At 39.9% G+C, this 23,781-nt stretch overlaps 1 protein-coding gene across 1 annotated transcript; it reads right to left on the reverse strand.

Moving 5' to 3' along the window:
• Nucleotides 1-847: 847 nt before the first annotated feature.
• LOC127350785 (desmoglein-2) lies at nucleotides 848-18,486 on the reverse strand. The gene is made up of 14 exons (XM_051377759.1): nucleotides 18,326-18,486; nucleotides 12,960-13,049; nucleotides 11,857-12,015; nucleotides 11,565-11,706; nucleotides 11,030-11,190; nucleotides 10,550-10,684; nucleotides 10,174-10,359; nucleotides 9,068-9,522; nucleotides 8,818-8,960; nucleotides 8,384-8,605; nucleotides 7,532-7,774; nucleotides 5,946-6,076; nucleotides 5,443-5,766; nucleotides 848-5,073 (listed from the first exon to the last, which is right to left on the reverse strand). Exons 1-14 carry the CDS (start codon nucleotides 18,368-18,370, stop codon nucleotides 3,985-3,987), a joined length of 3,525 nt encoding a protein of 1,174 aa, XP_051233719.1. The 5' UTR covers nucleotides 18,371-18,486; the 3' UTR covers nucleotides 848-3,984.
• Nucleotides 18,487-23,781: the final 5,295 nt, after the last annotated feature.

Here is a 23,781-nt window from a genome sequence, read left to right on the forward strand (position 1 = left end):
AAATCGGAGACAGGAAGTAAATAAGGGGAAAGAGAGGGGGAACATGCAGCACAGGTTCACAACCGAATTCACTCCGGGGATATTGGGCCCACAAAGTCAATGTCTTCCAACTCCTGAGCCAGGAACCAGCTAATTCTTTACCTCCTTGAGGCCTCCAATCATTACTCAAATACACCTTATAGGTTGCAAATTGGCATGGCCTCCTTTTAATGGCTGCCAATCAAAGAAAAGCAGTACTCAAATCAGGTGAGTTGGCCTTGGCTCTTTGACAGTGTTTAGGTTGTATAACTTGTTTGCCACTCCCTGAATGTTTTGCACAATGTGTCATATCTTTTCACACGCATTCAAACACAATAAAATTCCTCTGCACTGAATCACACATCACATCAACATTGTGTCATAAATCATACAGCAAACAAATGCAATACAATCCTGTTTTGGATTTTCTGGGCTAGATAAGGTAAGACAAAAAATAACCAATGTGAAGAGATAAAAGCAGATTAAACACACTGGATATTCACAAGTGTTCCAAAGTATGGAGGTTTTAACTGCAGAGGCTCGCTCACTTCTTGTCATCAGCACAGACCTTGTAGCTATTTTGGCACGAGGCCATTGAATGTCAGTGTAGGTATGCTGTGATAATATGCAAATCATTCTGACATGAATGGACTTCTGCACTGCTCTTTCTTTATCTCTTCCATTCCTTCAGGTGTGTTCTTAACTGTGTAAAACCACAAACCTTTTTTACCAAGCCAGGTACTAACAAGTAAATATTGCCATATACAGTAATATAATTAGAAATAATAATTATAATAATAATTACCTCATGAAGACACATAACATAAAATGCTTGTTGAACAGTTGAAGTGTTTATTGAAGTTGTATTTAAGTTAGACAGCCATTATGACATTATGTCAAAATGTATTCCAGCAAATGAACCCCTGTTTTTTACTATTGTATAACCATGGACATGCACATACAATTTAATAATAATAATAATGATAAAAATACTAAAAGCAAAGCACTAATTTAAGTTTCAGGATTTAAATCGGTGTGAACATTGCATAATTTGGAATGAAATAATAAAACTCATGACACTGACTGGTTAAAAACAACATGAAACATTTACTGTGTTCATTCAAGTGCAACAATGAAATCTTACCACCACCAACACCCTAGCATTAAGTGGACACTGTAGAAGAATGCTTTAAATCTTAAACATTCATTCAGTTGATTGCAAAGTAACTGGTATATTTAGTATTTATGAAACAAGCTGTGAGAACCATTCTACCAATATTCTGTACAGTGACACATCTGAACCTTTTAAACCAACCGGAGAATGAAAGTGAATGTTTATGTCTAGTACTATCTTAAAGACCATAACTGGATGGCACCCTGACACACAGCACTTAAAAATTAATTGAAAGCTTTTACTGACAAACGAAAAAATACAATAAAACACAGGACCAATTTTTGTCTGTTGCACCAGACATAAATCTCTCACAGGCTGCTTAATGCTGGAGTCTCATGAAGGAACAAGTCTGCACAGGATGTAAAGAGAGTCACTTAACCTGAAATAACACCACCAGAACCCAGAGCAAATCACCCATGGTCAGAGCACCATTCACTTTACCAGTCTGGCTCATCCCATGCCTTTTACAAAGACGCATGGAAAAGAATTCAAGATCCTCATATTAGCAAAAGAAACATAACTGATTATTGTGACAGGAATCTTATAATACATACAAGGTTCAAGGTTGGCCTTGAGATTTTATTCAGATAGGTTAGATAAGTATTTTCCCACATGAAGAAGAAGTGCTTCCTGACAGCTAGTAGTTTCTAGTGCTGCCTCCATTTTAAATAGGTGAACCCTAACATGATGGGATTATAGTAGGTTTATTGCAACCTGTGTATGTATTGGTAACCAAACATCAGGCATTTGGCTTCCTGTCTCCTACTGACAGACAATATTGGTTTCTTTTAACCATGACTACCATTCGCTAACCTTAACAGAGAACTTATTTTTAACTCAAAACATGATGTTTCCCTTAACTTCACCAATGTTTTTGTGCCTAAACCTTGACCATAGAATTGTATGTGAGTTGAAAGGTTTTTTTCAGCAGTTTTGAAGGCACAGACAGACAAAGCTGTCATGCTGATGGGGGCGTCAGATCAGAAAATACACGTCCAAACAGCATGAGCCATTTAGAAGACTTTTTTTGTGGATTTTCATTCAGACAAAACATTTCCATAACCCACTTTTTAAATGTTTTTGTTTAGTTATGTTCTTTTACAATAAATGTCTCTCTTATTCATTTCCTAAACGTGTCTATTTAACATATCTGATGACCATTTGCCAAAGCTGTGATTGACAAACGATATCAATTTAAGGTCTGCATACTTTTTGGGGGGCGGTGTAGGCTAAGTCTGCAGGAAACTGGCGTGGGCCAACTGAAATCCAGCATGGGGCACAGTATGGAGTGTGGACTTAAAGCCTTGAGCAAGGCACTCAACCCCTACATATGATCAGCGGTAAAACTGCTCTGTGCTGGCAGTTTTCCTATGTGGAGATCAGTAACACCCAACTAGATTATGGTGCTACCCTCCTACTAGGCAAGGTAGACAGCAGAACAGAGTAATGAAAGCTATTTAACTCTTCGCTGAACTCAGCGTTATAAAAAAATAAAAATATACCCCTATCTCACTGGGAAAAGTAATACATGGTGAAATGTTAGCAGTCAGAAAATTGGAAGCAAGGCAGAGCAGTGGTGCCATATCCAGTTCTAAAAATATATGAATGGTTTTCATAAATCCATTATGGTGGTGTATTGCCAGGAATGTGGGGATACAATATGGATCACGATACAGATTCACTGTACTGTTCAATCTAATTTTAGGATGTTAGTACATTTACAACACTGCCATCTAGAAGTTGGGGATTTCCGCACACAAATGTATACAATATCACAGAACAAAATATTGTGTTACAATATTTTTCAATATTTTCTTACACCCCTAAAATCCATGGTGTTGTCTGTGGTACTCCAGTAGCAGGTGTAATTTTGTCCCTTTCTTCCAGTGTCACCCTTCTGTAAGTTTAATTTAGGATCTATAATAATCTCCAAACTATGTACTATAAATACTCAATTCTCCTCTATACCTGTAAATAGATTAACCCTAACTTGATTCCCTAACCTGTATCATGCCATCCTGCAAACCATTTCCTCTTTTTAAAGCTACAAACAGAGCTACATGATGGGATTATAGTAGGTTTATTGCAACCTGTGTATGGTATATGGTATCGCCGAGTGGCAAAATAACGTAAAAAACTACAACATTGCAGGGCAGTAGCTGTTATGACAGCACTCACTAGCTGAAAACATGTTAAAAGTCTACTGCCATGCTAACATCAGCATGGTAACCTGCTCAAAATAACAACGCTAGATGCTGATTACAGCAGAGACTGATTGGAATGGCATTAGTTTTACGGCTATTTGCAAACAGACAAAAGTTTACCTGATAATAATGCAAAACATAACAGTTGTCAATGTAGTGTGACCTACATTTAAAACTATACTTTTACACTTTTCCATTTTTGAAACCAGTGCACACTCCCAACATTGACTAGCCAATGAGGGAAAACTATGTGAAATATTGACATTCTCTTGATCACATTAACTCCTGCACATGCTGTATGCCAAATTACAGAAATCATCAGTGTAGAAAATGTTCACATAAATACCTTTGTGAAAACAAACCAGGCAGAAAACAGGTTACTGTAAAGTTAGGGCAGCTATGTGCACTACACAGTTGTTTAAGTGCAGTAGAAACCGTAGTATGAACAAGCATGTTTCATTTCTTGTCAAACTGCTGCAGCAAACCCTCCACCAATAGACTGACATATCTCACAAGTCTCTCATAAATGTACTTAAGATATTGCCTGACCAGAAGTCTGAACTGCATTAAAAAGTGTCTTTTTCCACATCAAAGTTCAGTGAACTTCTCCTGCACCACCACTGTGTGGTGGTTGGGGGTTGTGCTCAGTGTGGTAGTAGATGAACCCACTGCACTGCTCTGAGCTCCAGTGGATGTGTTGCCCTTACTGTAGAGGACTCTTTGAGAGCCAGAGATATCACTCTTCTGGGACAGACCTCCTGCCTCCTGGACCAGCTGCCCTCCGCTGCTTATTGGTCCTCCGACCACCAGGACTCTCTGAGATCCTGAAAGCCCTCCTTGCTGTAGAGTGCCCCCCTGCATGAAGCTAGTCTGGCTCCCCTTCAGCACTTTCAGGGAACCTGTAGGGACCTTGCCCTCCACGACCATCATGGTCTGGGAACCAGAGAGGTTGCCAGTGTGGATCAGGTTTGCACCGGCCCCATGGATCCCGCTCCTCTCCACCAGCATCATACCGGGGCCCTGGACTTGTCCACTAGACATCATCTGTCCCTGAACAACCACACCTTGGGCAGGTCCGGTCTGGGTGCCATTAACTAATACCATGCCCTGCATGTTGGTGGATGGTGCCTCAGCCAGAAGCACAGTGTTCTGAACTTGTGGCTGGACTACATAGTGCATCGGCTGCATCACAGGGGTGGTGGTGTAGTAGACAGGCTGCTGCTGCTGTAGCAGGAACATCTGGCCTTCATTTGTCATCCCTTCCTTCACTGTGGTCATCCCTTCTTTCATTGTTGCTTTGCTTTCCTTCACCACCTGGGAACTCTCAGATGTCTCCCTGAACACAGTCTGCTCTGTTTTGGCAATGGTTGGCTGCCGCTGGGGTGGAGGGGGCAGCTGTTGGGCTTTCACCACACTTGACACTGAGCTCTGAGTGTTGATGGAGGCACTGGGTAGAGGAGTGAACATTGGTTTGACTTCAGCTGGGATCTTCTTGCCTCCGCATACTTCAGCCAGGGTCTTGAACTTTGGCCCGAGGTCCTCGAGGAACTGCAGGTTGTTGTCAGACTCCAGGAGGCTGCAGCAGCCCACTGAGCCAGCAGAGGAGCCCTGACCCTCATAGTCATAAACCAAGAGACCATCCTTAACTCCAAGGTTCTCATTTCCACTGTTCACCTTCTGTTAAAAGAGAAAAGGAAATCGTCACCAAGGTTACCTTTTTTGTAGACTGAGCACAATAATATTTTGGTATTCATGATGCAAACTGTCTTTGTGTTCATTAGCTGTTGGTATGTCTATTAACACACAGTGAGTTAGTTAGCTTAAAGGGCTTTTTAAAATGGGTTATAGGGTCAAAGGCCAAACTTAACAGTTCATAGCGTGATGTTGTTGACAGCATTTGCGCATTTCCAGCTATACCTCTTTTATACAGTTTGATCTGTTTCCCCCAACAATTAAGAACCATCAAAATAATTATGTCCAAGACCACAAAAGCCAGCAATTACAACAGAGAGAAAGTAGACTAAAAATACATAAATGAATCCTCACCTGAGAGTAGTACTGTCCCAGGAAGTGGTCTGGCAGAGCCATGCCATCATAAAGTCCTCCACCTACTCCTGATTCTCTGCCCTCAAACTCAGAATAGAAGCCACTGCCACCCAGACGGTTCATCGTCCCCCATGTCCCTTCTCTCTGGCCACTTGAAAAACCATCTTGATAGATAGCCCCATTCATCCCGTCCACAGAGGTGACAGATTTCTGGAAATCCAAACCTGACATGGGCACCATCGCTGAAGTTTTGCTAGTCATGCCCATATCCACGTTGACCATATCGCCATCCACTTTTGTTGGCATGTTCAGGAGCGGCACCTCCTTGTGATTCAAATGTTCAAGAGTCAACAGTTATTCTGGTGGCCAACTGTCAAAAATCACTTCATGCAGCTTTCAAGTAGACAACATCTCAACAGCAAGCAACCAGTGTATGTATGGTGATATTCCTGTCCTCAACAGTGGTTGACATATGTTTATAAAGGGAAATATGTTGGTCTTACCGTGTTCTCTCCCTGGCCCTCGGTGCGGTAGTTAATGAGGTGTGATTTGGTGTCAAAAGGCATCTCAGTAAAGCCACCTGGCAGCCCCGCAGCCCCCCCACATTGGCAGAAGAGCAGCAACAGAGGAATAACTGTGAAAACAACCACAAAGTTTTAGTCTAACTTAATGGCTCCAAAATTGTGATGTGGGGACTGCAATGATGCTGTGGTCCTCAAAAAACAGGGGTGCCGTTTCAGTTTACTTGGTACAATATGTGTGGTTATGTCTTCTCTTGTAATAGGCAACCATGTAGCTCTTTATTAGCAACACTAGATGTTTCTATAGCCATTTTGGTGTTGTATGTTGTAATATTTGCTGTAGTTATGTGTTGTATTATGTGTTGCTTTGACTTGTCTCACAGTCTTGGGCCTCTCGAGTTTGTCAGATTTGGCACTGCCATCTACTGGTCAGACCCACAATTACATCTAAAAGTTGAGAGTTCTCAGAATTTATTTTAAACAAAACTGAGGCTGTTAGAGATTGTTATCTGATTCTTTTTCCCACCACAATTGCGGGTTCTTTGTGTCTGTTGGAGCATTTAAAAGGACATGACAACTTCTCATTATGAAAACATAATTGCCCTCTGGCTGTGAGTGATCAAATCCTACACACTGTTTTGTGCCACAGTTACAATAGTTGCGGTCATTTCAATACACATCCTCGATGAAGAATTTTGTGTCAATGAAAAATTCCTAGAGATGTTTTATTTACTTTATATAATTTGTCATTGATAAATACTTAAAGATTTTCAGGTGCTTGAATTAAGATAGTGTAGACCACTGGTTGCCAGACTTTTTTGAAAGAACTACCCCCACAACACAGTCCAATGAACTCAAGTACCCCTTCATCAACACCACCATTTATGTTGCAAATGTGCTCATTTGAATTTATTTCAAACTTGATGTTATTTAACTATTAATCATATAAAGGTGCACATAATAACGGTTGTTGCAATATTTTCATATGAAGTATGCATTCGTACTTGTTCCATCAACTCTGCTCACTTGCTAGCTAGTTTTTGCACACTTTTAATTGCACTCGTACCTAACTTAATTGTTATAGCTGACTCCTATGTGGGGTATTTTTAAAATTAAATCATTAAATTTTTTTTTTTTCTAATTCCTTGAGCTACTCTGCGATCTCTCCATGTACCCCTTGGCAACAGCACCCCCCCTAGGGTACAAGTATCCCTGGTTGGGAATCACTGATGTAGAGGGTTTTAATGCTCATATGAAGTCATCTAATGCTTATGTTTTAATAGGTTACAGCTAATAACAATAGTAAAATCTGAACGTCTAATTAAGTAAATTAAATTCTTCTTAATACATAACTTACGTATTCACAGACCTTTCGACCTGATCCACCTTTGTGTACTTCATTAACATCCTATGTGTTCAGACTATATATTTATATATGAATCTATAATATTTTCATATCTAACAAATTCTCTAACTATTATATCACATTTGAAAAAACATGTATGCTGTCTACAACCTAGTCGAAAGTGTTTGATCACATGACACTTCACTCATCACATCATACTTACGTAGTAAAAGCAGCAGGCCCAGGAGTAGCAGTCCGATGCCTGCAGGTCCTAACTCTGCTCCTTTGCTGGACTGACCATTGGCGCCTCGTTCTTTACACAGCACTCCATCCTCACACGTACAAACCTTGACCTCCACTTTCTGTGGTTCTGGACAGGCCACTCCCTGCTCGTCTGTCACCTTAAATTGCACCTCGTAGGAACCAGGCCACATGGACTCCTGGGCCCTCAGGATGGCGGCAGTGTCTGCCGGCGATGAGATGAACATATGAGAAGTGTAGAAAATAAATATGCTATACTGCTTTAACAGTATTCTGGATTAAATACTCCAGCTTCAATCTGGCTTTTGCAATTTTTTGTTTAAAAACAAGGTTCCATACATTCTGATCGTCCAATAGATGCAAAACAGACATCATAGTCAAAACAGGCTTAGTGCTAGTTTTAAGGTTTTATATTAATCCTGTTTTTTGTGAAGCTTAAAGCGACTCATGTTCAAGTTTAAAAATGTTTCACTTTGGCAACCCATAGTTGTAAAAACAGATCTGTGGCAGATACTAATTCATGTCAATACAGGGTCAATTTCTTATTTGGGCTTTTATTGCCTTTAATTGATAGTGACAGCTGAAGAGTGACAGTAAAGGGGGGATAGAGAGGGGATGATATGCAGCAAAGGGCCACAGGTTGGATTTGAACACACGGCCGCTCCAGCAAGGACTCATTCTTAGTACACGGGGCTCTACCAGGGCCCCAATACAGGGCCATTTCCAACCATATATCTATTTGTACATTTCTATATATATGTATATTTCACTATCTATCTACCACAACTTAAATAATTGTCAGTGTTCTCCTTACCATTGAGAGGCTCCACCTTCCATTTGCCCACCGTGCCCTCTGGGATGATGGTATAGCGAAAAGGAGGTCCGTTCGGGTAAACATCCTCATCTACGGCATTCACAATAACAGAATCACCCGTGGTACACATAGTCTGGATGTTACTGGTCAGGGTGGGGCACTGGTCATTAAAATCTTCCACCTGGATGGCTATGGTGCCGGTAGCTGTTTTACCGTTAATGTCTGTGTTGGAAAACATAAATAAGAACAGATCATTCAGCATTTCCTTGGTTTTGATTTCCACTCTTCAGAAACAAGTTCAGAGACAGATACTTTACTCCTTCTGCTTATGAACAGCAGATGTACACAACTGTGTGTCCTCACAAGACTGTAAGATTAACAAACATTGATGAAACAAACAAAATTTTTGTTATATACATAGGGCAAGAGTGTACCTTCTGGAATGCACAGAACTTTGGCGAAATATGTCCCATTGACCAGGAATGGAGATTCTCTGTCCGGCATCTTGTTCAGTTTGATCTCAGCTGTTTCTGGATCGATGGTTAGCCAGTTGTCAGGGTCTGATCCTTTGGCATACCTACAGCAGAAATAAGGTTTGTCCATTGTTATCACTGAATGTAGAAAATGAAGCTGACACTGTAGTTGTAGCTGCAGAGACTTTAATGTGTTTGTGTAAGCACTGACCTGACATTCTCAGCTGGTTTCCCAGTGTCTCCATCTATTGCAGGGTAGCGGGCAATAACATCATTAATGTTGGTGGTGCCTCCCTCTGAGATGGGAATAGCTTTGACTTTGGGATCAAAACCTGGGCCCTCAGGCTGATTTTTCACATTGATTTTGATGGGATAAGTCTTAGATGTGGTCCATGATGATCCTCCAGACCCACCTCCCCCACCACCACCACTTGCTCCCCCTCCTCCCCCACCACCACCACTTGCTCCAGTTGCTCCCCCTCCTGCCCCTCCAGCCCCAGCTGCTCCACCTGAACCACCTGAACCACCTGCTCCACCTCCTCCACCTGCTCCCCCTCCGAAACTTATGCCAAATTCAGAATTTGACGCAGATCCATCATATAGTGGAGCCTTGTTTCTCAGAGCTAGTCCCAGTTCAAGATCCTTCACATCCTCATAATTCACAGCCTATATAATGGCACACAAACACAATGAACATAGATTATTATTGTAACAATAACAGATATCCTTAATGTTAAGGTAATATTTCAGTCATTTACATTGGTTCTACACATAAAAAGCATTGTGGATAAGTAGACGGGATAAACACTTTGAGGTTGGTTTGTGTTAAGGGTAGACTGCTAAAACATCTAATGGTTAGGGTTAAGTTTTCTTCATGGTTACATTCTAAATAAATCCCTCAAAACATCTGGATATTCCTTACAAACAGACCCCAGACACCTTAGATTTTAGTGGACACAACTTTGTGGATGATGACAGCTGGTTCATGTCCTAATTTTGTATTTCAATTCACCTTAAATACATACATACTTAAATTAATGGCGCATGTTAAATCCACCCTTAACCCCAGTATAGGCTAAAATGAAATGTCAGAATTAACACTGACCCCATGACCCTGTAACTTTTTTTGTCTTACTGGCAACTTAAAGCAAATAACATTCCACCGTAAAACTGTTTTTGAGTTTCTACTTATCTTTTCCAGTCATATTATTTTCATTTGTTGTTTTACCACATTTATTCTACTAAAGACTGACGGGCCAACATATGCAGTATATTATTTCAATTAAAATTGCAGTAACAGTGATGTTTTAGCAGTACCTTGTCGAGCATTAGGATACCCTCGTTGGTTTTGGGGTCTGTTGTGATGCTGAAGTACCCTGCCTCGTTGCCTTTGACAATGTCAAACACGGTTTCCCAGTTGTCAGTGCCCTCCAGGTCCAGGTCCTCTGCTTTGATTCTCATCACCTCCACCCCTTGTGTGTTCTCCTCAATGCTGCCCTCATACTGCAAGTAAAACATATTGAGATTGAAGTAACAGGGCTCTTTTTAGCAGTATTTGTTTCAACATTTGTTGATTATCATTTATTTGAGTTTAATGTGTGATGTTTGACATGAACATGTCAGCATATTTTCTTTTATCCTCAAAAGAACACATTGAAATCATGTAGCTCTATAAACCCTCATGGAAAATTACCGAATCTTTTTCCAGAGTGGGAAGGTGGTCATTCACATCTCGGACATTGATGATAACAGTGCCGGTTCCGGTGTTTCCCTCTGGCTTACCATCTAAGTCTTGACCTCTCACCGTTAGGGTGTACTGATCTGTTGCCTGAAAGTAGAACATGGCATGGGTTGAAAGTACATGCTTTTTAGGTGCTTTTTAGAACAAGTATTGCACTACACTCCACTTCAAGTCACATCCGTTGCAGAATATAAACAAAGACATGAAAAATACTGATAAACTGTGTGACAATGGAAAAGAAACGGGTAGCACCACAGACCCAGCCCCGGCACCGTTGATCCATTATATGTTTTTAATAAAAGTCACAAGTGTGAGAATAGAAACACGTACATTGGCGAACACCATCTTGACAGAACGTGATTGGTAATTTGATTGGATTAGCATTAGCTGGAATTGGTATAAGCCATGAGGATGTGTTGGTGTAGTCCATACCTCTCTGTCCAGGGAAGAATTTTTGACGTAGATGTTCCCATCCTTTGTTATTCCAAACATGTCATGATTTGGACTCTGATTTATGATGGTATAAGCAATCTTAGAGTTCTCATTGCCTGGTTCATCAGCATCAGTTGCAGTTACTTTCATAACTGTAGTCCCTGTGAATAATAGCCTTAAATTAAACAGTCATCCTTGAGGCCAGGGAAATGTGTGGAGTGCATTTCTTTTCTTATAAAATAGTGGCCAGTGGTTGCATAGTATTCCCATGATGGACAGGTGGCAGTGATGGGCCAAAAAACACAGCAATGCACAAAGTTTGAGAGAATAAGACTGCTGGCAGGTAAATATGGATGCAAGATTTTAAAAAATGGCTTTAGATTTCAGAATACTTTAATTGCTTTTGACACTGAATGTAAACATAAAATATGAACAACAAGGAAAAACTGTCTTGTTTGATTAATTATCTAAGGTTTGCTTTCCCATCACTTAACAGGACAGACATTGGTGAGAACACAAAAGCAGAAACACTAACCTACAGCACTGAGCTCATTCACCTCCCCGGGCTCTATGATTCCAAACACTGGAGAGTTGTCGTTAACATCTATAACCTTGAATTGTATGCTAACGTCATCCTCTGCCTTCGTTCCATCTTTGTACATAGCAACACCTGACAGCTGAAACAGAAAACTCAGATGTTGATGTCTTCATCATCTTTCTTCAATCTCAATATTAGATATCAAAAGTAGCAATCTCAGCAAAAGAAAACTGACATCAGAGTCAAAAAGTACAGTGGAATAGAACTGAATTTGTCATGTATCACTTACATTGTACATAGAGATGAACTCTCTGTCAAGAGTTTTGGTCACCCGAATAAATCCAGTTACAGGGTCAACTACAAACACATGGAAGGGGGCCTGGCTTGCACCAGCGCCTTCTAGAGAGTAGATAATATTCCCATTGCCATTATCAAAATCTGAACGAATCTGAAACACAGAGAAGAGCTGATTCAGCTAAACACACTCTAATTCATTTCAGAAGGAAGCAACAAAAAACATTTGCACCTGGAAAAACAAGCTAGCTAGCTACAAAGTTTGAACATTTCACCAGATACCAAAAACTCTTCATCATTTTGTGTTGAACGCTAATCAATGTACGCCCCTCAAATATTTTACCATCTCTCCAACCTGTCTGGATACTCCACCCTTTCTTGAGGATGCTGACAATGTTCCAGTGGTCCCTCTGGCCCTCTGGTAACTTATTTTGTTTTTTTATTTGTTACAGCAGACTCCTAAGTTAGAAACTCTGCTGAAGAATTGTGAAACTGATTTTTGTGGATATGTCATTTGAAATGTGTGTGCAGGACTTTCCTTTCCCTGCTAAGGGTAAGCATACTGTGTACAGAGGGATGGTAAGCTGACCTATTGCTAAAGTTGATATGAAATAATACCATGGTCAATTGCCAAAGAAAAACAAATATGATCATTGTTTTATATTTTCATTCATTTTGCAATAAAGAATTAAAGTTTTTTACAAGCCATAACTCCATTTCCCTGGTAACAGCCGAGGGTTTGACTAATAACCGGAATAATCATTACCATCCCATAAGCTTCTAATGCAATGGAAATGTAAATAGGGGGAACCTTAGATACAACTTAGCTACAGGAGATGTTTCTGGATGATCTACCACAAATGTAGTGTTAGAGTTGCATATCCTATCAGTTTTAAAATCAAGAAATGTGGATTCAGTGACACTGGAGCAATGATTGGGGAACTTGAAGGGCTTCTTCGGCCACATATCCCCTCTGTATGCTAGAAGTTACATTGTACTACTTTTTCTTTACAGGTTATCAGCTAAAAGGTAACTTTTTATTCTGGAACTTTATTCAGAGTGAAAGTTAATGGGTAGCATTAATGACCAATAACTCACCCTGGCAACAGATTCCACTTTAGAGTAGTCTTTATTTTCCTCCAGTGGTTTCCTCGGGGGAATCCAAATGGCCTTCACAACAGCAACAGCCTGGAGATGTAATACAACAGATGGAATTACTTCACAGTGAACCTTTACTTGACAGATTCTATGGTCCAGACATGTAAAGTCAGCTGCATATCACTTAAGGTTGGCATACCAGATATCCCAGCATGGGATAAAAGTATATGAAAAATAAATACAAAATGTGCGCCTTGGGAGAAAGCTCGGAAACAATGACGACTAAAACTTTCTATGGCGCATGCACTCATTCTCCTGAATGTTAACTAGCTAACTAACAATTGATGTAAATGTGCTAACTAGCTAGCTAATGATTTAGGTAGATTAGCTAGACAGTTAGCTAGACTTTTCCAAACATTAGCTAGCTAACGTGATGTGACTATATGTTGCTTTTATCTTTCAACCATTTAACCAAAATGTGGTTGTCTTTTCAACATAGATTAGCCTAGCACATAGGGTGGCCATTCGTCCGGCTTTGGGCCGGACAGTCCGGTTTTTAAAGGCCCTGTCCCGCTGCAGGCACAGCCTTAAGCCTGACACTCATTTGTCCTCCTTTTGAGAAAATAACTAAAAAGGTCGCCTTTTGACACATTACCTTCTTAGTTTAATACTTATTGGCTAAAAATGTGTGTCAAAATAAGTCATTTCATTGGTTACATTTTCCTGTCCTGACCTATCAACACATGGCTAATGTTAATATTCAAATGAGCCATGTGTTGATTTGCCACAAGATCACTGCAGTTGCTACCACCAGGCTGTCAATCAAACTCTCAGCGACAGAGAACGTAACGGGAGCTAACGTCGGTTGTTGGACTGAAATTCTGAAAATGCTCATACCCAGATGTAGATAGGAAAAGCCTATAAAAATCTGCTGTATTTGTTTACCCTTTATCTATCCAGATAAAAACGTTAAGAACAGTTTCTGTATGATGTTTATTAGACCTATGTAATCTGAATTGGAAGGGCACGTTGTCATGAGCTGTATCTTGTATATTTATTATTAGCTATGTGGTATGTGTATGCACCTTTATGTAATCTGGTGGAAAAACATCAAAATTTAAAACCGGATCATACCAAACAAATATCTGCTTGCATGTCCCGGTGTATGCAAAGTGTCCTCCTTTTTGATGTGAAGGAAATGGCCACCCTACTAGCACATAGCATATCGAAGTACAGGAAAGGAGGCTTGCTCAACTGTGATTGGCACACAGTGCAAAAAGGAGCAGAACTTGTAGACTCAGTAGTCTAGACTTTATTTAATTGACTCAGACTAAATTACTGCTACAGATTACATTGTCAGGAATCCAGTTTGGGGCATTTTTCAGGTCAGCCACCAAACCTGATTCGGCTATGTTGTATTTTTAATCTTCTATTTCTGTGCCAACATGAGGGTAGAGAAAATAGCTGTTCACAACAGACCATTGATACTACATATCAAAAATAAAACCACAGAACTGAAAACAGCTGAGAATGTATACTATCCTATATTTTTTCATAACATTTCATATTAGCATTAGTGAATGACATGCCAGCTTGGGATTGATGAATATTGCATGCATACTGCGTCCACAGACTGACATCAGAAGTGATTGTCAGAGAGTTGTTGTTGTTACCAGTGTCGCTGTCTTAGAGAGCTAAGGATTGTGGCGCCAGCTAACCTGTAAAGTCTTATCAGGTACCTATAACAGTGCGATTGGAGGATATTATGTGTAGTTAGACAGCACAATTTACTGTTTGCTAATAAATCATCAGCAAATACAGGCAACCAAGTCTTGTAGTCCTCTTATTACAGGCATCAATTTTGCATCAAGAAAAGAGTCTCAGTTGTGTCCGGGTCATAAACTCATCCTGTTATTCTGGCTGATACAAGCTCTAAGCAGTTTGAAGATGGTGGAGCTATGTGTAAAAAGAGCTGTGGTCAATTAAAGAATAAAATCTGTAAGGTGTCTCGTTCCAACAAGAACAAAACAAACATGGAATAGTCGGCAAGATGTCAGTCGAGCGCAGTTTGTACATGCCCAGACAGCCCTGAGGAGAGGTCTGAACTTTTGCATTACATCTATGTAAATAAAGAGAGGCATTCACTTCCTGCTGCAGATCTCATTACGTAGTTAAGCTGAAATCCGACCTGCCAGTCTGAGAAAGAGGGTGCGGCGGACCTATCATTCAGTTAGAGCTGACTGTTGCCTGTTCTTGTGTTTGTTGCTGTATGGGCAAAAAATACCAGAGGAATTGCGTGCAAAATGGTGAGAAGAGTTGTAAGAGCCAACAATTATGGCTAGTCAACAATAGCACCCTTGTTGAACATGATAACACCCCTTTTACCAAACATGGAAATGGAAGATGTGTTTAACCAATAGTGAAGTCTGCTAGAGAGCAGAATAAGAGTCAAATAGAATGAGCCTTGATTAGCTGCTTTTCAAAGCACTTTTGGAGCAGTTAATTTACAGGTTACACCAGTGTCTTTAAACTCCTGTCTGAGAACCAACACAGGGTGGGTTGTAGGAGGTCCCCAGAAAAAGGAGGAATGGATTATTCTAACTTTAATCTAATTTTCTGGAAGTTGAAACAACTACAAAAGAAGCAGGGCTGGCTGTTTTATGTGCATCTATTGAGTGGGTCTCGACATGAAAAAGGGGCTATGCAGCTTATTACGCTGTACCACATTTTCGTCGTCCTATTGAATCGTACTTTTGTTTTCAATTGTGCTGCTTCCCATGTCTTTGTTAGTTTGCCAGGTGAGCCTAATTAATGGGAAACTACTTAAGGATGTTGTTCCACATTATTAAGCAATCATTCATGCAATATGGCGAAAAAAGATCTTTCTGCAGATGAAAAGCGTAAAATAGTGCAGTATCTTTCAATAGGTATGAAACCACTGGATATTTTATGAAATATTAAGAGAGATCATCGTCCTGTGAAAAGATTTGTGTCTGATCCAGAGCGCAGACAGGTTCGTTCAGATAACAGTTTTATTCACTGATGTATGCCGTGCTACACTGGATGGTCCAGATGGATGGAGTTCTGCATGGCCACCATGTCCCAACAAGGCTGCGACATCAGCAAAGTGTTGGAGGAATGTTTTGGGCTGGAATCATGGGAAGTGAGTTGGTAGTCCCCTTTAAGGTGCCTGAAGGTGTCAAAAAGACCTGCAAAATATGTGGAGTTCCTAACTGCCCATTTCCTGCCATGGTATAAAAAGAAGAACCATGCCTTTCATGTAAGACAACGCACCATCCCATGCTGCAACAAATACCATTGAGGCCTAGGTTGCTATGGGCATTAAGGGAGAAAGAGTCCTTTAGAAACTGTGTGTTTTGGAACTCTGTTTTCCATAATAATTTGGAACACTGCATTTTGAGTTATGTTTTTGATTGGATGCTTTTTTGGCTTTCCCCTGCAAAATTTTTTTTTTTTTTTTTTTTTAATTTTTTTTTTTTTTACTCTTTTTTTCCTTATTATTTTTTAACCCTCTTTTTTTAGTTTTTTTAAAAATGCCATTGTCATCATTGGTAATTGTGTTTAATAAAATCCAGATTACGATATAATTGTTGAGGAATAAAAAGTCCTATTGACTGCCAATTATATCGACTATTTAGTAAGAAAAAGAACAAAAACAGTATATGCATAATAATTTGGAACACAGTGTAGGAGGCAGACAAGAAGGTGTTTTTTTTCCACCGGAATTCTCGTTATTATATCAGTATGATGAAAAGGTATCTTTCATTAGTGTATAATCCCCTGGAAAAAGGAATCGTTGTTTTCGTTACCTTAGTATAAAAGTGGCTGTTTTTATCTAGAGAGGGAGCGGGTCCTCTTCTACGGCTCTAGATAGGGCTATTTTCATAAGTTTCGCGGCCAACGCAGTTTCTCTGACACATTTGGACGGCATGCGGGAGTCAGTTGGTTGCAATCTGTAACTTCACCTCTAGATGCCACACACCAGTCTTTTAACATTGGTCCTTCAAGGTATTGAGGACAGGCTGACACACCCTATCCACCACTCCTTTGAAATTCAGCTAAGCCTTTCAGTCAAAGCATGGGCATGTCAGGATAATAGGATAAGCTGCGTGTAATGAGAAAATGAGAAGGAAGTGGCAACACATGTTTTAGTGAGAAAGAAGAAGTAAGACTTGCCAGGGAGGGACATCACATGTATGAAAAAACACTGAGCACAAACAACTGACAGTAATGATAGGAACTATTGGTCTTCATTATTCATCTGAGAAATATCTCTGAGGTCATTGTTATCCTTCTCTCTATTCCACGTTATTTTGAGTCTGCAATCCCAATTCTTGTGCGCTAAAGAGTGCTAAACATCGACGCCAACCCATAAACCCATAACTGTTCAATCTGAAATAGGTCTCGGATTATGTCAGCAACACCACAAGAAAGTAAAATAAGGAACATTTCTGTGGTCAGTCAGTCTAATTACGGCTGGCTTGCGCAATGGAAATGCTGTTCTGGCTGTTTTGGTTGAAATTGCCTGCTGAATTCTTGATAAAGAGTTTACCCACAAAATTCAGCTAGAACCAAAAAGTCTTAGTCAGTAATTGCATTGGATCTTTGTAACAAACTGTAATATGCAATTTGTTGTACAACCCAACTAAAATATATTTGAAAAGAACCACCAAAATAATGTACAACGAAAGCTCAACGAACGAGCCTCAGAGTAGGCTTATTATGCTTAAAGATAGTTTCAGGTCTATCTTGAGGTACCTCAATGTTTAACATTTTTATCATCCATACACACACTGACCATATAATCTATGATCTATAAATTGATAAGACCTGTTAAAGTGAAATCATCATGCACTGTTTTTAGTAAAAAATAAGATTCACTGCAGAGCTGTGAGGGTTCAGTTTTTCTAGACTGATGACTCAACATACCCCTTTATGATTGGATTGGTGTTGCCATGGCAACCAGGTATTTGTTATGGCCAACATAGAGAAGATAATTTGCCTAGGATGTCTGGGAGTAGACACAAATTCAGCGTGTCATCAGGACAATATGACTTGGACTGGTTGATTTAAAAGCTTAGTTTATTCAGAATGTCTGAAAACGCTGTATGATAACAAGCTGCTCACTCTAGTTGTGCCAGAACTGAATTCCCTTTACAGCTAATGTCTATTACAACCATTAACAAATAAAAGAAACAGATATTTAAATGTTCTAGTTCAGACCTCCATAGAAACAGAATAGACAATCAGGTAGTATTGAGAATGAACATGACAGGTAAAACATCCAGTCTGTAACAGCAGAAAATAACAGCAGTTAAAAAAGAGAGGAAACTCCTTGTACTCACTGCAAACAGCAGCAACACAAACACGGGTGGGGAAACCCGACTCATAGCTGGAAAGGTCCTGGTATGTGTATCCAGTAAACTCTTAGATTCCTGATGGTCTGTTGGAGAATTCCTTACAGACTGTGAGCTTATGGAGCCGAGGAGGAGGTTTTTGAAAGAGGAGGTGTGCTCCACATCACACACCCTCAGGATAGGGACACAGTCTCTCTGTGGGTGTGGTTGTAGGTACTACCGCTACATTCAACCTTTCATCCATACCGACAAACTGTGTCTTTAATGTCATTTAAAAAGAAATAAAAAAAGGAGAATGTTAAAGATATATACACTTACACATTTATTTTGACCTATCGCTGTAGTATAAGCCTACGTAATATTACCATCATCGTGTTCCAGTAAGTTCTAGTCAGTCATGTGTCATGTGTGTCATGGTGAATAGTATCGAAGGGCTACCACACCTGGTCGGAACGTAGCCGTCATTAATGAGTTACACCAGTGTTCAATATGTCTGCCAGGGACCGAGCTACCCAGATAGAAAAAAATAATCTGGCCCATACTTTGGCCACATGTTTGTGGTTCTTCTGGCCCAGTATATGCCCGGTTCCATGGCCCGAATCTGGCCCATATACAGCATTATTGTCAGAGACGCCTGACTACGTGACATATTTTTATAGATATTTCAGATTATATTCAAAACTGTACAACTAACTCAAACAGTGAACTCAGTAACTTGTGTAAAACAAGTTATTCATCATCATTACCATCAGTCACTACTATTAGTGTAGTTGTTGCTCGTGTTGTTGCTGTGCACATTTGTCTCTGTTTCTGTCCTTCTGTCTTCATCTCTCTCTCTCTCTGTCTCTTTCTTTCACCCCACCGGGTAAGGCAGACTAACCCACCTAGAGCAGGGGTCTGTCCTAGGTTTCTGCCTCTTAAAAGGCAGTTTTTCCTTTACTTTTGTTATAAATTGGCGCTATACAAATAAAATTGAACTGAATAGATTTGGATTCATTTTGAACAGACACTTTTTATACAATTCTCTACATTTAGTAGTTCCCAATCTCACTCAGCAGCTGCCTGGATGCATTTTAAACTTGAGAGTTCATAGTTATTTGTTTAATACTCCTAGGTCTAAAATAGGACAAAACTATTAGCTAATATGCGGATGTTTAGCAACTAGATGTTTAGTAGCCTAACGAGAAAAAATAAATAAATATATATAAAAGAGACCTGAATGAGAACTTCATTGGATGGTGTGACAGGAACCACCTACAGCTCTGTTGAGATTAGGGGGTAGAAGGTAGAGAAGGTGGACACCTACAAGTTCCTGGGGGTGACACTCAACAATAAACTGGACTGATCAGATCACACTGAGGCCCTCTACAGGAAAGGACAGAGCAGACTGTTCTTTCTGAGGAGGCTCAGGTCATTCAACGTTTGCACTCGGCTCTTGCACTGTTGGGGGGGAGGCATCGGCACTGGGGGTGCCAACAAGCTTAGCAAGCTGGTGAGGAAGCCCAGCTCAGTGGTGGGGATGGAGCTGGACAGTGTGGAGGCTGTGACGGAGAAGAGGATGAAAGGGAAGCTGAAAGCCATCATGGACGACCCCTCTCATCCTCTCTACACTGAGCTCAGGCAGCTCGGTGGAAGTGGTTTGGAGGCTCGTTTGCACCATCTGCCATCAGACTCCACAAAACCACAGCACCCAGTACCTCCAACCCCAGCTGACAAAGACTGGTTTAAAACTCCCACCTACAACACACAAACCATTTGCACTATTTATATTTAATTTCCACTTTAGTAGTTTAGTAGTTTTAGTTTAGTTTTAGTTTTTTAGTTTTAGTCAAGTTTAATTTTCTGCTCATATTTTGGATTATTTTGCATAGTGTATATACTTTAATTTATAATTTTATATCTTCTAATATTAATAATATTAGTAATATTTTTATTGTGATATTCTTTGTTCTCTGTTTTTGCACTACTTTGCCCTATTGCTGCTGCATCAACCTGAATTTCTCCTAAGGGGGATATCTTATCTTATGTTATCTTAAGCTGTTGCAGTGTTTGCTTCTGGACAAGACTTCATGTTATTTTTAAATTACTGTTACAGGGTCAAACCTTAACTGAACATTGCATTTTGTCTTTCATTGCAATATTTGAGATGTAGGCTATTTTCCTCATTAGTGCTAGTTTATTCAGCAGCAAATATGGTTAGGCCTGGTAGGCGTACTAAGGAGGGGATAATGTACAGCAAACTTAAACTTAAACTTATTGCAAAATAGACCTGTTATGATGCAGGACCATTTTGTGTTGCCTTGATCTCACACTGACCTATTACAAAAATGATAAATATGATGTTATGAACTGATTGAACAGTTTTAACTGTTACTCTCCAATGTCAATCCCATCAGCGCCACATTGACTCACTGTCTTACCTATGTGTCAAACAGGCAAACACACAAAACCACAGGTGGATATAAATGCAGGTCTGGATTTGTTAGAACAGATAACCTGTCTGCCAAATTGACATTTGAACATTTCACATCTTGCCATGTTCCTGTCCTTACAAGCCTCTCCAGCCTCAAACACCTCTACAGACACAGTGAAAGTTGTTCCCAACATTGTGAGAGGAGGAAAGTTAGATATGTGTGACTGCTGACGGTGACACACCCAGAGAAGACTATGAGTAACTCTGAGTTTAGTCCAACAATGTACATCTGTTTGGGTTAATCCTTTTCTGATTTGCGTCACAATGACACCCTGATATAATGTGATTATCCTGTTCTGTCACCTGCAGCAGCCCTCTAACCTCACTGGTAAAGTGTGTAAAGTGGTAGACTTCCTGTCCATGTGCTACAGGACCAGTAGCAAGGATACATTTCTAACTAACAGATCATCAGAGCCAGGTGTCCAATAGACTTGATAAAATGTGTACTTGGTCTCAGGCTGGAGTCTTTTCAGTCAGTGGTGGAGAGGAGAACGCTGAATAAACTGTTATCCATCATAGACAATGACCTTCTCTCGCAGGCTGCTCCAGCTCCAGCTAATACAGTCTCCAAGCACCTTATATGTTTTATCCGTTCACTGCACCTTATATTTTTACTTTGCACTACAATTAGACCGCTTAGTTATACATTTTTTTATAATTTTTTTTTACATTGCATTTTATATTGCTTTTTTTTATGTCTGTGTGTTGTTACTGTGTATAATGCTGCTGCTACACTGCAATTTCCCAGCTTGGGATCAATAAAGTATATCTATCTATCTATCTATCTATCTATCTATCTATCTATCTATCTATCTATCTATCTATCTATCTATCTATCTATCTATCTATCTATCTATCTATCTATCTATCTATCTATCTATCTATCTATCTATCTATCTATCTATCTATAATCAGTACTTGTTTTGAACGATGGCAGCATGGATCGGTCCACAATCTCTTGTTAAGGGATCGAAATGTTTGAAAGTCACCCCACTTCACCAACAGTTTGACCAAATGTTCTAAACCCAGATATTCACTTTACTATCACATAGGAAAAGCTGGATATACTTCATTTTAGGTGCTGAAACTGACCAGTGTATATATGTGTGGACCTGTAGTGGTGTTCTCTCAGTACTCCCTCCACAAATCCTGATAAAACAGCGAGTCCTTAACCATAAGCTAATGATTGCTTTCGGACATTTTCCTTTGGTAGATTATGTGAGAAATATACAAACTATACTATACTATATGTATACCTCTTTTTAAGTGCCCAGCATCCATCCGGTTGTTCCACATGTTTGTGTGATGTGTGTTATAGCTTGACTTTGGGACAATTCGTATGTCTCTTGGTGAATTGGAAGTGGCTGAAGAGGCCTTTTCCTGGTTCTGGTTCTGGGTCTGACATCTCAGCACTGCTTCCCTTCTGAATACATATACTGTTGGTGTCGTATGTGCTAAAGATCTTTACAGGTTCACTCAGCTCCTATTATTGAGACCCGATCCAGTCTCTTTAGTCTCTTATGTTAAAGCATTTTTACTCACTGCCTCTTTCTTGTCTTTCTAACTTTGACAGCTTTTAATCATTTCGAGGATCATCTTTACTGATCAACATTAACTGTAAATATCCCAGATGATGGTGTAACCTGTTTGTTTCTCTTAACCAACATGAGATCTTAATAAAGTAATTGGAACTAATGAAATACATGTATGCAGCAACTTTCATGGACTGCTATGTTTCTGTGATCACATGTGACGTTTTGGTTTGGATTCACATGGATTACCATCATATTTGGATTGAAGCTACAGTGCCAGTGGGAACTGAGAGGGAAAGATATTGTGTGGCGCTGTATAATTATAGTAGTTGACACAAAAAAGGCAGGGCGTGGTGTTACGAGCAGGTGTGTCTGTCTGTGACTCATAGTTTTGTGTGTGTGTGTGCTGTGTTGTGGTGCTGGTGATGTGTTTGTGCCTGTCTGTTGTTGCCTTCAGCAATATGGCACATGCACGGGAAAAAACATTTGATTGGATACAACGCAAATAGCGCCTGTGTTGTGTAGATAAAAACACCAGAACTTGTATAACAGTCAGAATTTAAAAGAGAAACTTGGAATTGAACTCTCTTTTTCCGTGACCTGTTTGTCAACAGCACATTAATAAGAACTCCCTGTTCCTTAACAGAACTGTGGTACATAAGGTCATAATAGCTATAAGATTAGACCATGGCTCCCCAGTTTGAGAGGATTTTGTTAACCTCCTCTGAACGAGGTTGTTATAGTCTCAATCAATGATCAAACTGGGATCATTACACACCCAAAAGCCCATTCAAGGACCCCAGACTCCAGTTTGGAAACCACTGCTGTAGAGTTCTTTTGTAAACAAATTAAAGTAAAATTCAGTGTTTCTTACCAAAACATAATGTGTATACCGTGAGAGTCTTCAGTCATCATTCTACTGAAATATAATAAACAGCTTAATGTTACATAACAACCAAACATTTGTGACAGTGTAATTTCACATTGTCTGACACATTTCTCAAAGATGGATTTCATTTGTGTTGCTTAAAGAGCAAACAAAGACCCCCAAAACAAATGCACGATGATCACATATCACATAAAAGAAAAGTAACAGCGATGTTCAGATGGGAGAATAACACTGTCACTTGCTCTCTGTAATCATAATGAACCAGCAGAACTTGAAGAACAAGCACAGAGCCACCTTTCCTCATTTACTGTGATGTTTGGTGAGAACAGAAAAGATCTGAGTCAGTCTCTTTCAGCCCTTATGACTACTAGGGTGGAGCTCTTCTATTCAGTGTTCTCTCGATGAAAACAGGTTCTGCAGAAAAATGTCTGCTGCCGACCTGAAGCACCAAAAGTGACACACCCGCACAAGACAAAGACAGACAGCTTAGACATGTCCAGTGATGTTTACTGAGCAACTAAACAACCCTGAGGGAGAATCGGAAACACAC

The sequence above is a fragment of the Dicentrarchus labrax genome, unplaced genomic scaffold, assembly GCF_905237075.1.
Source record: "Dicentrarchus labrax unplaced genomic scaffold, dlabrax2021, whole genome shotgun sequence".
Lineage (NCBI taxonomy): Eukaryota > Metazoa > Chordata > Actinopteri > Moronidae > Dicentrarchus > Dicentrarchus labrax.